Below are 17,110 nucleotides of genomic sequence, written 5' to 3'. Positions count from 1 at the left end.
TTGATTTGTTTGGAATTTAATTGACATATTGAATGCGACTAACATTAAAAGCGGTGTGAACTGTATTATAATTTTAAATCTATCAGCAATAAAGCTATAACTATATAACAAGATTGTATTGAAAACAATCGGGACGCTAATTATTGTCAAATATGGCCAAAACATAGCCTATACAACAAAAAACAATATAAGCTTATAACTACCTTACAATATCATAAGATATATTTTTATTAAAATTTCAAGCGAATAAATTATCAAAAATACATATTCAGAAATTGTTTTTCTTGTTTTGTTTTATGTACGTATGAGTAGGTACAACACGGTAGCATGCGCAAGCGATCCCGTGGCGCTACTCGTTAAGACGGAAAGGGTACGTTGGTTTTTTAAGTGGTGATCGCGATGTTCGGGACGCACTCGGCGCCCTGGACACCGGCGAGTCCCACATACCTCGTCCCACTGTTTTCGTGAGGGAAACGCGGAATGCGTTTTTCCAGCGTGAAAAAAAAATACAAGAAAGGCAATAGGTATTTGGTAGAATGATAAATGAAGTGGGATAGCCAAGATCAAATAAGGTAGGGATCAAGAAATTGTTCATTTTGGTAAAGTGAATGGTAACATCCTTTTTTGTTGCAGAAGGGTTCCAAGATAAAAAGGCGATAAAAACCTGAAGAATTTTCTCAAGTAAACAGTTTTTTTTTATCTTACCTACATCGTACTGAGCTACTCTATATAATTAGATATATATTAAACGCAAAATTATAAAATGCCTCTGCATATATTTATATTTGAATACGTCATTTTTTTAAAGGCGTTTTATGGAAATATTAAAAAACATTTTTAGCAGACAATTTACGACAAGTGACCTTGGATTCAAAACGGGCTAAATTAGATCGTTCATTAAAACGCTCCCTTAGCATATTTTCCTCCATTATATCAGGCCCTAACGTACTCGAAAAACGTTTCAAATTTTTTTTTACTTTATAATATGAAAAGAAACTATTATTGAAAATATTTTCTATTCATACTCAGATGTAATTATAAATATCATATTTCAACTTGAGTCACAATCAAAGTAAAACAAAAAGTTAAAAATAACGATGTTAATAGTCAACAAGTATTTCATAGCTGACATGGAACGACTAGAAACTAAATAAATAGTTTGTTGAAAAACATATGTCACTAGAAAATTACAAATAATTCAGTCCGTGAAAATACTCTTAGCAAATAATGAAAATCCTAAATTGTCCTATCGAAGTGTTTTATTTTTGAGACAGTGGCATCCGCTGAAATTAATATATTATAACATACGATACACACATATGCTATTTAACGTGTATATATTTATGTATTACATAAGTATGTTTTTATTAATACATGGATATTTTATTATTTTATAAATATTATTTTGTATAGATAGTTATAACCTGTCTATATTATATGCACTATAATAAAGTATCTGATATATAGTTATATAAAAAAACTAAGCACGGTACTCAGAGTGCTTCTATTTTATTCTAAATTTAAAAATGGATGATATATATTTTTTAAACCTTAATATTGGTATCTACATTTAACCCGCGCCATTTCAAAACATATGTTTCATAACAGTGGTTAATACGCAACATAAACTAATTATTACACGATAATATATTTCTATAAAGTCAACAACAAATATCACATCGAAGTCTAAAAATGCTATATATAAAGATACATAATATTATATTTTTATTTAATCTCGAACTTGTATTGTCTTAATTTTTTACGATTGTCAAATTATTATACTAAAACTAAAACATTATAGATGATCTTAATTCCGTATAATTTTATTGTCACAGATTATAATTAAGAAATTTAATATAATAAAACGGTTATTGTCATTTCATAAATACGTAGACTAAATTATTTTTAACAATAGTAAAAGTTTTTTAAATATTAAGATATTCAATGTAATAAGTAATTATATAAGCTTGCTTATAAATGCATCAACATGTATATAAAACCTTTTTTGATTTCAATTCCATACGTTTTGCAAAACAGGCCGTATTTAAATAACCTTACACAATTAAGGAGTTTTTTATATCCTTGACATAATCAATCTTTGTGTATATATCGTTATATAAATATATTGTAATTTTAAACAGATGATAAATCATTACAAGTAGGATATGATAACTTGATATAGATTGACATTGACAGAACTTGATTGATATATAAATATTTCTAGGTTACTTTATTTTTTAATGACAAAAACAATTTGACATCAGTACCTCACATTTATATGTTTTGGTAAACGTATAGTAGATATATTATTAAACCATTAAAAACACATTGACTAAGCCGTTCTCCGATTATAAATTTCAAAGTCAGGACATGTGCGTTCGGAATTTTAATCTACATTATAATTAGGTACTTAATATTTTAATGCCTGCTGTACACTCTCGCTGCGGTATAAATAAAGATGTGAAATCATCGCCTTATTGTTACAATCACCACCTCTATCAATTTCAAGAATACCAACACGTCATAAAGATGTGATGTGGGTACAAGGTAACAGATTATCTCTGCGAGTGTATACAGCTAGGGTTTTTTATTGTTAAATTTATTTCATATGTCAAAATGTTTATGAATGTTAGTTCTCAAATATAACATATATTAATTTGATATGGACGTTTTATTTAAACGATAATGTATGATACATATAAATGTCTTTCGCAGCTGCTTAGATGAGCTCTTTTTTTTCACCTTCTAACATCAATAATTGAACATTTGATAAAAGAAGATTCAAGATGCATGCTTAATAAATCATCCCCCTAAACAGCATTTATTGGTTAAGCCATTAGTATATATCAAAGTTTTATGCAATTTGACAGCATAAAATATATTATTTCAATAAAAAAATAATATATATTTTTTATAGAAAAGAAATATTGAAAAAATGATATTCCATTTCGATATGTTGGTATTAATGGATCTACTCAACTCATCACCATTTCACATTTTCATTTTATTCTTCATCATCTGTCTCACAGCATCCCGGCCAGCAGCAACCTTCGGTACCATCGGGTCTGGTACAGAAAAGCAAAGTCTCGATGGCCGAAACTGGTCTAGGTTCTATCCCGTGAAAGTCACGCAGATCCTCAGCCGGGAACCAAGCACGTTCCTCGTCATCTATTATTGGTATACCGAAATATCTGAAATTTTGAAATTAGGTAATTTATTAAAAAAATTAAAATACTATTCTAGATATAGATGATGATGATGATTTTTTTTTATAGAATAGGAAGGCGGACGATCATATGGGCCACCTGATGGTAAGTGGTCAGTGGTATTGTAAGAAATGTTAACCATCGCTTACATCACCAATGCGCCACCAACCTTGGGAACTAAGGTGTTATGTCCCTTGTGCCTGTAATTACACTGGCTCACTCACCCTTCAAACCGGAAAACAACAATACCAAGTACTGCTGTTTTGCGGTAGAATATCTGATGAGTGAGTGGTACCTACCCAGACGAGCTTGCACAAAGCTCTACCACCAGTGAAATCACCACGCCAGATGCAAAATAAAAATTAAAACCCGAATTAAATATATAAAATGTATGGGTAATAGTTTTTAATCAGTAATTATTGATCGACACTGATATCATATGTAAATGCGAAAATAACTCTGTCTGTGTGTTACCCTTTCACGGCTAAATCACTAGACTTATTTTGATGAAATTTGGTGTGAAGCAAGCTTGATCCCCACGAAAGACGTAGGTTAGATTTTTCACCTAACACTGCGAAGCTGCATGCAAAAACTATTTTTATATATTATAATAATAAATACTAGTATATAAGTTTGAGATTGATAGACTTTGACACCGTTTGACAATTCATCAAGTAATTTGGCATATTAACGTATTTTTTTAAGAAGGCTTTCTTCAAAAACTCCTACTGGCCTTCTTTCGCTTTTTGAGGAGAAGGTATATGGAGCTTATTCCACCACGCTACTACAATGCGGGTTGGTGAAATACACATGTAGCAGAATTTCAGTGAAATTAGACACATGCAGGTTTCCTCACGATGTTTTTCTTCACCGTATAGCACGAGATGAATTATAAACACAAATTAAGCACATGAAAATTCTGTGGTGCTTGTCCGGGTTTGAACCCACGATCATCGGTTAAGTTTCACGCGTTCTTATCACTGGGCCATCTCGTAGCCAAAGTAGCCAAGTAGTACTAATATAAACTAGATTCTCAATAAATATTACCTGCAAATTGCCAATGCAGGAATCCAAAGCACCGAAGCCAATATAAGAACGAGAACCAAAAGAATTGCCCATATCGGCCAAGGTTTTCTAACGGTGTCTCCTTCAGAGCTAATCCAGGCATCATATCCCGAGCCTTCCATAGCTAGCTCAACGAATGAGGATATAAGTATAGAGAGCATGGCCAAAGGAGATAAATACTTCCAGCAAATTAGCCAATATATGCCTGGACGCTGACCAGTCATTAACTCAATATCATCAGCAAATCTGTAAAGAGAAGTAGGAAACAGTTATGTACACGCGTCTGTTTAATTATGATTGAAACCATAGGTATATAGCTGTCCGGAAATATGTCCTAATAATAACTGCCAATCTAATAAATAAAAGAAAGTAACAGCCTGTTAATATTGAGAGGAGAAGAGTTGAAGCTTACTCGACCACGCTGCTCTAATGTAGGTTGGATACACGTTTTGATTGGTGGATATTCGACACCTGCATGTTTCCTTACGATGTTTTTCTTCACCGTCTGATGATGATTTATAAACACAAATTAAGCACATGAAAATTTAGTGATTTTTGCCATTGAGCCATCGCGATTATACCCACATGAATATAAGCCAATAAATAACAATAATATTACGAAAACTTATAATTCATATATTAGTACGACATATACGATATAAAAGTATTGACTTACCTTTAACGAACTCATTTGTAAGACTCAAATGAGATCGTTAAAAGTTATACATACTCTTCAATCAAATAAATGTCTTTTCAAAATTTCACCTTTATTGAAACCGATATAATCATTAAAAGGATTTCTGTTTGTGGTTATCCTATTGAAATGGTCTTAATCCTAATAAATGTCCAAATTCAAAAAGATATTAAGAACCAAAGTAGATCGTTAAAACTAAAGCCATAATAAAATTAGTGCTTTTAAATTGGACACACTTGAGAAAATAATCAATATTTTTTTAATGACGGGTATATTCATCGTATGGGTCTCTGTTTTCTCAATTATATCAAAGTGGACACGCGGCCTAATAATTTTCAATTTGCTACCAATAATTCAAAATGGTTGTCAGTAATCCTTGCCGTAATAATTTAAACAAAACACCACTGAACGTCCTTCCAAATTGACACGTGAATACATAAAGACAGTATCGATGGCAGCAAAGTAGATACGGACATCTACATAGCAATTTTTCAGGAGAGCACATTAAGTAAAAAATAGTAAGCATTTCGACATTTATGTATCAATTAACTTGAAATTTTCCATGATGATTTAAAATATATTTTTATTTATTGTATAACGGGTTTTATCGCTATTTCGCTGTTTTTCTGAAATAATGTAGATGTATTTTTTTTACTTTGTAAAAGCCTCGACGTAAAAGAAGACATCTGCCTGATATCCGTTTATTCGTAATAAGCAAAATAGAGCTCATTATAATTAAATTATTTAATAAATTAAGGTATCAACCTCCAGAACTATTTTTTAAAGATATTTAAAGAAATCTAAGCGACATAAAAACAGTATTTAAGTTTTTTAGACTAAAATTTTGTAAATGTCTTCATTTACTTTGCATATAACATTTCACATAGCTTCATCTACGTCTCTCAGTTAAACTCATTTAATTTCCTAAACCACACAAATGTTTTGTTCTAATAATAATGCATATGCAATAATACTGTTTTATTTATTATTTATTCATAATAATTATATATATTCGCTTATGGACAAAAAAAATAAAACTATTTTTAAGTAAATTGTACTTTAGATTAACTATCAAAGAAAGTCATTTATTTATTATTAATTAATATAAATAAAGTATAATGCAGATAAGTAACATACAGATAAAAAAATGAATATCACTGTTTCTTAAAAGTATAATCACCCTTGAAATTTACATAATTTTTAATCACTCAGTTAAGTATTTTATTGGTAAAGAGCTGTGCCCGCGGTTCCACCCGTGTATTACTTAAAGAAATCTCTAAAAGCGGCCTCATAGTATTTCAGTAATAACAACATTTTTAGTTTCATTTTCGTGGGATACTAGTATTTATTGGTTTTCGCCGCATCCAGATCTAAATAGGGCAACATACAATTGGCCATGCGAAAAACTGAATTCCCTTAAATTTATTCCGACATATTTTAATGTCTGTCTCTGTGCTTTATTTATTATGACTGCAAACGATTCCTTCATAACAAATTGTATCCTTTAAAACTAAAAGGTAAATCTGTATTTAAAAAATAAGTACTAATGATTAACTAACAATTAAAAAAACGAGTAATCATAAATTTAACAAAACAATGACAAGAAAATCTTCGCAAATAATGGATTATTTTAGAACTAATTTGATTACCATAAAAAGGTTATAGTAAGTCATCCTTAAATGATACACATATGATATCGTGGATGCTTTTTTTATCTTTTAAGAAAAACAATTCTGGAATACGTGATTGTTGCTTAACTTTAACCATTTAGGAAACGCACGCAATGGAAGCTCTAAAAAAGAATACATATTCCCCGTTTCTGCAACATTTTTTATCGATGCTTAGTTCCTATGGATTGTAGCTTGATGTTAAATATAATAATAGCCTTTTATAAAGAGGAACACTAACATAATTTTCAATTTGAACCGGTATTTTTTGAGATTCAACCAAACAAACTCTTTAGCCTTATAAAATTATTAAAGATTAGTTACCGAGGATAAAATTAAGTATAAAATTAAAAAAAACTTATAACTCAATAGTTACCATCACTTTTAAACCACTTCTAATGGAAAAAAAGAGATCAAAGCGTTAACGATGAGGTGCGAATAAACTAAGTTATTATTTAAATTCTGCGTCAACTGCTGTTGATTCTAATACGCTACTGTGTTTGATATTTTTGTAAAAATCATGGTAGGTACCTTGATAGAAACTAATATCTAGGGATACATAAATGGAGAGTGCTATAAATAATATAATTTTAACAAAAGTGCGATAAATTTACTGCGTGCCCGCGTAACCGCGTATGCGCAAGAGTGTGAAAAGTGACTGATGTCTTGGTTTGCGGTTCAATCATCTTTGGATACTTCGAAGTAAAGGCAGACAAATTCAAATGTCCGTTTCTACTGCGGCGTTTTTTAAAATTCGAGTGTAGATGTATTCATTTACGTACCAGACAATTGTAATTACTTAGAAAAATTAAAAAAAATAATAATACAGACTTGTAGATAAGCATTATTATTATTACTTGTAGATGTTTTCATAAAAAAACCATTTTCACAAAGATGCAGATATCCGTATCTACTTTGCTGCCATCGGTTTTGTATTTATATATATAGGTTCCAAAACACGAATCTTATTAAAGTAATAATAATATAAAAATCATTCAAACTCCAATTCGTCACAGAATATAATTTCTGTTAATACATTTTATTAATGATTTAACGAATGATTTAAACAATGCTGTGTCTTCTTCTTGTGAATATCAAATCAATAATGACAGAAAGAGAGAAATTTATGTTCAACTAAACAAAGTCGGTAAGCAAAGTTTATAAGTAAGGCCCTTAATATATAAATATTCTTAAAGTATAATTGTAGCTAAATATACTCACCTCTTAACTCCATACACATATGCTATGCCCACACATTCACAGAAGGCGATAATCAACAGTGGTATGTTACCACTATACATGTCAAAAAGAAGGAAGATATAGCTTCCAGCGCCATGAGCAAATGCCATTGATAGTAAACAGCAGACGAGACATATTCCTCCTGTGAGATACTCCTTCCGTAGGTTTGGGAATAGCTTCATGTCCACAATTGAAGTGACAACGCCTTCCAAAGTTCCGAATTGTGAGTCAATACCAAGAGTAAATAGCATCAGAAAGAAAAGAACAGACCAAAATTGAGCGCCTGGAAATTGGTTGATTGCTTCCGTGAATATAATGAATGCTAGACCCGTGCCTGAAGCTGTCTGTGAACAATAAATTCATTATAATTAACATGGGACTTGCACATGTTCATTAAACTTGCGTTTGTAAAATATATAGGAATAATTATGATGTGGGTGAGGTCCTTCTGAACAAAATTCGACTATGTTAGTCTTTTTTTTTTTGTAGAATAAAAAGGCGGACGAGCATATGGGCCACCTGATGGTAAGTGGTCACCAAACGCCCTTAGACATTAGCATTGTAAGAAATGTTAACCATCGCTTACATCACCAATGCGCCACCAACCTTGGGAACTAAGATGTTATGTCCCTTGTGGTAATTACACTGGCTCACTCACCCTTCAAACCGGAACACAACAATACCAAGTACTGCTGTTTTGCGGTAGAATATCTGATGAGTGGGTGGTACCTATCCAGATGAGCTTGCACAAAGCTCTACCACCAGTAAATCAAAAACAAGTCAATCTCAAGTCAAAACATACTTATTTCAGAGTGGTTAATTAAATTGTATCGATTGAAAACTAATAGGCACTTGACAGAACTGTAAAAAGCTCCTAATTTATTGTCTCAAAGAATTCTAACATCCGCTTACAGAGAAAACAACATTTATAAGTAAGTAGTACATTCCTTTTAATCGATAAACAAAATATTGTTATGCAGTAAATTAAGTAAATATTCATTTACAACACACTGGAATTACCAATATTCTCATCGTTCGGCACTCATAATTAACTATTAGGTATTTCAGTCCTTTATACAACAAAATAACATTATAATCACATGCTTAATAATACATTGACGTATTTGTAACTTGATACACATAAAAAGTTACATATTTATTAATTATTATGTGTTGTATCGGTGAAAATGTGTTAATTAATTATAATGACTTGAAACTTGTGGTACCTATTTGCTGTTCTCTAATTAACGATACATTTTGCTTGAATCTAATTTATGTAATCAATTAGATTAATCAATTATCTTATATTAAATATGAAATCAAGAATCGACACTTGTCGTAAACAATTTTTTCAATTCGCATTCATGTTTTTAGAAAACAATGTCTTTCATAAAACTATATCCAAATAAAAGCTATAATAATCTAAGAAACAAGTTCCTGACAATATTGTTATTTAAGCGTATTTTTTAATACTTACATTATCTAGTTCCTTCTGTAAATCACATTCCGGTAAATTTGGCATTACTAAATTTGTCAGATTGCCATTAAAATCCACAGCAATGCTTTGACCGGCTTCAGGAAATATCATCGACTTATAAGCAGACCCAAAAGCCTCTAATAACGTTTCATTTCTTAAACGCAAGCAATTCTCGTAAACCATTGTAGCTTTAAATCCAATTATTGAAAATACCACAATGCCAGCGAACATGGACGTTAAGCAATTCGTCATAGATACCATAATTGCATCTCTGTAGCAATTATTATCAACTGGATTATAAGAACTGAAGGCGATGAGTCCACCGAAAGCCAAGCCGAGTGAAAAGAAGATTTGAGTGCCAGCTTCGAGCCAGACAACTGGATCCAGTATCTTATGCCACTTCGGGGTGAACAGATGGATTAATCCATCACCCATGCCCTTTAAAGTAATTCCTCTGAAGAAAAATATTACGAGAACGATGTAAGGGAATGTAGCGGTGACGTAAACCACCTTGCCAGATGAAGCGATTCCTTTTATCATGCACATATAGACCAATATCCAGGCAATGATCAGTGCCAGTGCGATCTTGTAGTTAAAGGTCTCTGGGTAGTTAATGTCTTCTGATATCTGAAGGGTAGTTCTGTACCAAAAATATTGGGTTGGGCTGCTGAGCTGTAACAACAATTTAATTATTTACCTCCAATTTTATTGTTAACATAATACTTATCTAAAATATATATTATAAAAATATAATTTAAAAAAAATCGTACTAAATAACTTTCATCTTGGGCGGGCAATATTAAGGACCAGCTAAAGATTTTATAGAGTACAAGGGAGTGGGGAAACACATTTATCCTTTCTATTCCCTCATATAATCCAATAGGATGCTAACTTTAGTTAGCCGGATTTATCCGATCTGCTACTGAGACTGTCCTCGAAGAAAAATTCGGCAATTTTGTATTGATCTGGACCGGAGGATCTGCTGCCTTATGAGCTAGCCCTTAGACCAACAGGCTGTTTATATGATACATGTTTTCGCACGCGTGTTGGGCGGTCAGGTATAAAAAATAATCCATTTTCCTGGGGTACACAGTCTTTAATTTCTATTGGATAATCCATAATCCATTTTAGAAGTCTTCACGGAACATTTAACTTCCAATTAGTAGAATGCTTTAGGGACAAAGCCGTTTATAAAATGGAAAATAACTACATTTTAGAACCACGAACAAAACAATATATAGAACAACATTATAAACAGGATACTCATTTTAACACAAAATTACTTAATATATAATCAGCTATTATAATTATATATGTCGTGGAAAAACAATATTTTTAATTAAAAGTAGCTGAATTGACTATAGTAGTAACGGGTAAACGCGGTGACTTCTTTCGTTGTTGAAGTCACGTGGACAGAGTCGTGTTGGGGAGTGAGGTGACTGTTTATAAAAAGACTTGCATTCGAGAAATGAGGGACTTGCGTTTGAGAAACCGACCAGTCTACACCTCCAAGGCGAAACTGTCGGTTTACCTATTTAGTACCTAATTAAACTTGTGTATTATGATCTGTAACAATAAATCCTTGTTATACCTACATTAAGTTATTATTAATACAATATCGTGATGGACCTCGTACCACCGAATTTAGAAGAGGACAGCTCTATCGCTCAGCCGTCGCTGCCGCCGACATATATAATAAGCCCTTAATATCTTTTAGTATTTTTATGATACAGTATCAATTGAACTTTATGAGAAGGGCTTCGATATTTCGATTTTTATACGTATATGAGTACCTAAACAGTACTGTAAGATTAACGTTAGGTATTTTATCTTATACGACATTATTTTAAACTTTAATGGCCTTACTTATGTACTTTGTTTAGCTGGTGTTTAGTTAAACACAGATTTTTCTCTTTCTGTAATCATTGATTTGACACTCGAAAGAGAAAAACACAGCATTATTCAACTAGTTTCCTCCTTGCTAGGATTTATAAGTAAATGCGTGATGAAATATAACAAATTGTAATTTCGAAACAAAAACCTTAGTTTTGTAAAAATATATTAACTAAACCTGGCATTTAGTTCTAAACTTGACAATAGTTTTTTTATATAAAGATTAATAGTAATATAAATTTTAAAAAAATACTCATGTTCTTATCTACCCCTCCAATTAAGCGTACAGCTTGTGTTAGGAATGGGGACGACAATAGCCCAAGGGGTAAGGACCGAACCTGTGTCTTTAACATTCCGCCCGTAAACCATTGCTCTATTGACCCTTATAACGATCTTAATATAAAATCCGAATACCTTCTCTGCTGAACGTGACTAACACGCTGAATGCTCTTTGCTTATCTCGCACCCTTCCGATAAAATAACAAGCTTACAGATTATACTAGAGACCCGCCCGACGCTATGATTTTGCGTAGAGTAAAGATTAAAGTATCAGAGGGCCGAGATGGCTCAGTGGCTTCAATATTAATCGAAGATTGTCTGTTCAAAACCAACAGGTGGGCCAAAAACCAACCAAAACAAAAAAATTGCAATCATAAAAAATAATCAATATATTTTATCTCTATGGCATGCATTGTACTATCGTGATCGTGCTACGTAAACTGTTTCTTATAAAGTAGCGTAGCATTCTACATGTCGCCTACGCTTCGAGATATATTTTGTTAGACATTAATACATATTGCAAGCTATTTCTTTTATGTTAGTATATTGTCTCTATTTACTTTTTATTTGCACATGTTGTTTTATTTTATTCCATTACATAAACTAACAGAATTCAATATCTAGAAAGTTCAACTGACGCTTCTGTAGTTTGTCGTTGAAAACAACTCGCCTCGACTACTAGTTTCTAGGGATTGTATAATAAATGATTACAAAAACTTTTTAATACGTTAATGCCAACAGCGTTGGTATGCACGAAGCGTTGTTTTGTCACAGCATTTAAATTTGGTTTTATCGCAGTACATAGGACAGCTTAAAATTACATAATAATAACAAAACTCTATTCATATATATTTATTCATTCATTCAAAGATTGAACATAGTATTTAATACAAATAGGCTCGAACAATTTAATTTCAATCTGGCGATGAAGTGTTGTGACGAAAACATTTAATGGTTATGTGTATATGTTATGTTAAATACAAATTATTTCATAACCTAGCGAGGAGTATTTTCGTTTAAGCGATTTGTTCCTTGAGAGGAATTACTACGTAATGAAGCATTACGGAATATACTGAAAGAGTTACGGACTATTTTATCATCCAGTTCTTTTCAGTCAACATGAAGACTTATATTATAACTGCTACTTCTATCTTAGAAGCTAATATAATCGTGATGACTTAAAATAACTAGTGTATATTGTATGGACATATAATATATAAGCAAATTATATATTATTTATATACAAACGGATAAAAACTGCGTTGTATTAGAACGTTGTTGCTCTAATATCTGTTTCAATTTCGATATTGCCATTTTACAACGATAGAGTGAAGTGAATAAATAAATGTAAAAAATTAATTCAATCTGCGAAACGTACATGAACGCCTTCTAAATTTGTATAGAATATGTGCTACATACGAAAAACTAGCTTCCATTAACGTGTGAAGGGTGGAAACAGGTTCTAGTTGTCTTTGTATTAAGTCAAGTTATAATCCATTTCTATTCTATATTGCCATATTCCAAATACGGTCAATATTTTTGCGTGAAAGAGTGACAAAGATTGGGTCTTTGTCACTCTTTCACGCAAAAATATTGAACCATCCTCATAATGTCTCGTTTATAATATTAGTTGGAAGTGATAAACTTGCATGAAATTATTAAAACGGGCTTTTATTTAATTCGACTAAAAGCCAGCCAGAACGATAAATGTTGTATATTAAATTGTATTATCACCAGAAACAAAAGTGTACAATTTAACGGAACTGTTTCAAAATTTAGTTGCAATGACCTGCACGTAATAATAGGCTTAAAGATTAGCATATCTACAATGGACGATGAAACAAAGGGTTCAAACATTAGCCGAAATATAAAATGTAAATTATATTTAAATAAGCTTTAATGTGCTTGTATGATTGTAAATCATTATTTCACAATATAAATCAAATTTAAATCTATCAGCAGTGCTATTCTGTAAGAACCCACTCATCACTCAACCGTGAAATGTTGACAACCGACTTACGATGATATACAATTTTGATGCGTGTATTCTTGAAATGTTACAATTATTATCTTAAATCACATTCCAACATTTCACGACCGTTTTACGGTAAGTTTCGAATTTGATTTTTTTTTCTTACTGACCTTAAATTCTAAATGTAGAATTAACCGATAATAATCGGAAAGAAATCATTATAAATATATTTTAATCATCCATATTTCCTTTTACATAAAAATATGAATAAAATTGGTAATAAATATTAAAAAAATCACAGCATGACCTTTGATATTTAATAGTCGTATAACGCCCACGCTGCATTTAAACTGAATCATTCGCCTACGCGACTATATCGGAGCTCCGAGAGTTCTACAAATGTAAGCTTTATACTGCCGGATGTATATCACATTCTGTGGGTGGATATTGGCTAGTTACCAGAATACATGAAACTTATATTAGTTCCATAGAATTTTAGTAAATAACATTTGAATGAATATTTTAAATTAAATTAGGTATTTTTATTAGGCGTTGGTATGATTACAATTTTTAAATTCTTATAATTATTGAAATATTGAATAATAACAGTTTTTTTTTTACAATAGGAAGGCGGACGAGCATATGGTACTTGATGATAAGAGGTCACCAACGCCCATACACATTGGCATAGTAAGAAATGTTAACCATCGCTTACATCATTAATGCGTTACCAATATTGGGAACTAAGATGTTATGTCCCTTGTGCCTGTATTTACACTGGCTCACTCACCCTTCAAACCGGAATATAACAATACCAAGTGCTGCTGTTTTTTGATAGAATATCTGAGACTACCAAAAAACACCCCTACCTAGGTACCTATCCAGACGAGCTTGCACAAAGCTCTACCACCAGTAATATACAGTGAATTATTTGTAAAATATACAACATAAAATAATTATTACTAAGTTTTTATTTAATTTAAATAAGATAATAATACATTTAAAAACAAATTGAAAAATATATGTGTACCTTGTAAATAATTTTTGAGTTCATTTTGTTCGCTTTTGTAAATATAATTATTCTAACTTTTTAATTTTTTTTTCTTTGTTTTATAAACTTAAAATTAAACCTTTTTTTTATTGTAATATTTTTGATTCTGCATAGGAGGTTAAAAATTCATTTATATAGATTTAAAGTTTGTGCCTCTTTGTAAATGAAACACTGGTTCATATGAGAAATAAATTCTGTACACTCTAAACCATGTCATTGTTACTCTCGCAACTTGCCGTACTTGTATGATACGTATTACATGTTATCATGTACAGTGCGAGTAATCGCGGGCGAAGGAGACAATCACCTGCTTCTTTCAAATTCGTTAAAAGAATAAAAAAAATGAACGAACAAAATTTGATTAAATTTTTTGCTAAATCGTATTATCAAAAGGACGGAACGTAAAGTTCAGACAAGCGTGAAATCGTTAAAAGCTCTAACCCTCCCAAAGCCTATTTTTATACATCACTTAGAAAGTGTACTCATACTTTTTTTTCTAGTAAATTTAGTAAGCTGAATCAAAACACGGCCTACGGTTGACCAGCAATCTATTTCATTAATATCTACGACGCTTGATATAACTTAGTGAAACTTGGCTTTAGTTCAACTGAAACCAGACGATAGAAGTGATCAATATAGTTCTAAAAATCAGTTAAACCTCATTACTAGTATTTACAAAACATTTAATATTTCCTTTACTTTATATAATTTGATTTGATTGCTGTATAATCATCAAGACTTCATTTGTACCACGTTTTGTCTTCCAGATTTTCTTCTCTTTTTTTTACAATAAATAATATCTGTATTGTATTGTTTTATACAATCTTAAAGCTCGGTTCGGGATGCAGATTTTACCGAAAAAAACCGGGAAGAAAAAATTATTCATTTTAACCAATTAAATAACAAAATTATGTTATATTGTTTCTGTTGTTGGTAATTAAATCAACGAATACTAAAGCTTTAATAGTTGATAGGCAACTTTAGAGTTGTGTGTTTTAACATAAAAATATAAATAGAAATAGATGCATAAAAATACTATCCATCATTTCGAATTAATATATTTCATAATTAATGTAGATCTGTATAATTTGTTTCCTTTGACATATATTAAAAAAAAAACTATATTGCTATAAATATTGACAAGAATAAAAGACAATCATAGACACAAATGCATTGAGATAATGCTTCCAATACACTGATCGCTATATTTCGTTATATTTCGTTCCGTTTACTATTAAGGAAATGATAGATTTAATAACAATTTCCCGAAGCGAAGAAAATAAAAATGAGATCTGGAACCGTTACAATATAGTACCACAGATCATATCATATTAGTAGTATACTAGTGGATAGTACGTAGTTATTTATTTTTCATAAGGCCATGTTCATAGTGGCAATTTATCCTTTCTATTGTTTTAACTAATATTTATTCGTTATACTGTGATGCGGTATTAATATGAAATAAAATAAAACAGTTCCTTTAATTCTATAAGGACTCGGTCACGAAATGTTGAAGATCGACTTAAGCTATTATATATAAATTAAAGAGTTTCTCGATTATAACATCGTGTTTCTATGAGTATTTACTGAGTATATAACTATAAGAAAAAGATATTGTTTGTTCAATTAAATCATTTCAAATCGAAAAACCGATAGCTAAAGACACCTTATTTACTTTTTATGTACATTTTAACCACCGTGTACCAGTTATCAGCATCACAATCATAATTCGAGGAAATAAACGAAATGTCATATTGATTAATACGATTATATGATCGCTGATAACAAAAATATTTAAGGCCTGACATGCTTAATGATAGACTAATATTTTAATATAGAAATGACTAATAAATGTTCTAATAAGCTATTATTATTATTTCGATGTATTTATTTTTTAAATGTTATATTTTTATAGACATTATACCGTAGACTGTGAACTGTTTCTCATCGAAACGGCAATCATCCGTTCATTGACAAAGACTCATCGTCAAGCTAATCAAGCTAATATGTCTTCCCCACACCTCTTGGCCACCGTCTGTCTCACAAGAACTTTTGTCCACATATAGATATCAAATGGTTGTAGTGTACGCCGGCAGTGAAAACCAATGATGTCTCATTGGTTTACAGCCTTTGGGTCTGTGTTGTAGGCTTTATAGTATTCTACACTTCGAACGCGGAATCTTAGCGCACTTTTATAGCCAGAGAGTAAAAATGGTGATCCACTCTGCTGTATTTATTTGTTACACTCTTATATACCAGTATGAAAAAAAGTACAGTAATGGAAACTCGTGACAACAATGACTAATTCTAACATGGTCACTCTTATAAACTGTTTTATTTAGATTTATACATAATAGACTAAATGATGATAAAAAAAAACATATTTTTTTTAAATATTTCTGCATGTATAGGTATTAACTTGTAATTATACAAATCAAAGAATTATTGCGTTATATAAGAGGTAAATGAAGCTTACTTACCACTTTTTGATTCAATGTACATTTTCAAAGTTACCATACTTCAAATTACGCAAGTTTATTTCAAGAATAGTAACTTGTTCCTATATA

General features: G+C 31.1%; 1 protein-coding gene across 1 annotated transcript in view; it reads right to left on the bottom strand.

The window, feature by feature from the left end:
• Positions 1-2,867: 2,867 nt before the first annotated feature.
• LOC126774291 (sodium-dependent neutral amino acid transporter B(0)AT3) overlaps positions 2,868-17,110 on the bottom strand; it is a 41,839-nt gene continuing 27,596 nt past the window's right edge. Inside the window, exons 2-5 of the mRNA XM_050495742.1 lie at positions 9,349-10,020; positions 7,854-8,215; positions 4,254-4,517; positions 2,868-3,191 (exon numbers count right to left, since the gene is read on the bottom strand). Of these exons, the coding sequence (XP_050351699.1) occupies positions 3,005-3,191; positions 4,254-4,517; positions 7,854-8,215; positions 9,349-10,020 (1,485 nt within the window). The 3' untranslated portion in view covers positions 2,868-3,004. The remainder of the gene's footprint in view (positions 3,192-4,253; positions 4,518-7,853; positions 8,216-9,348; positions 10,021-17,110) is intronic.

The sequence above is a fragment of the Nymphalis io genome, chromosome 16 (assembly GCF_905147045.1).
Source record: "Nymphalis io chromosome 16, ilAglIoxx1.1, whole genome shotgun sequence".
Lineage (NCBI taxonomy): Eukaryota > Metazoa > Arthropoda > Insecta > Lepidoptera > Nymphalidae > Nymphalis > Nymphalis io.
This window is presented reverse-complemented; position numbering and strand designations above follow the sequence as displayed.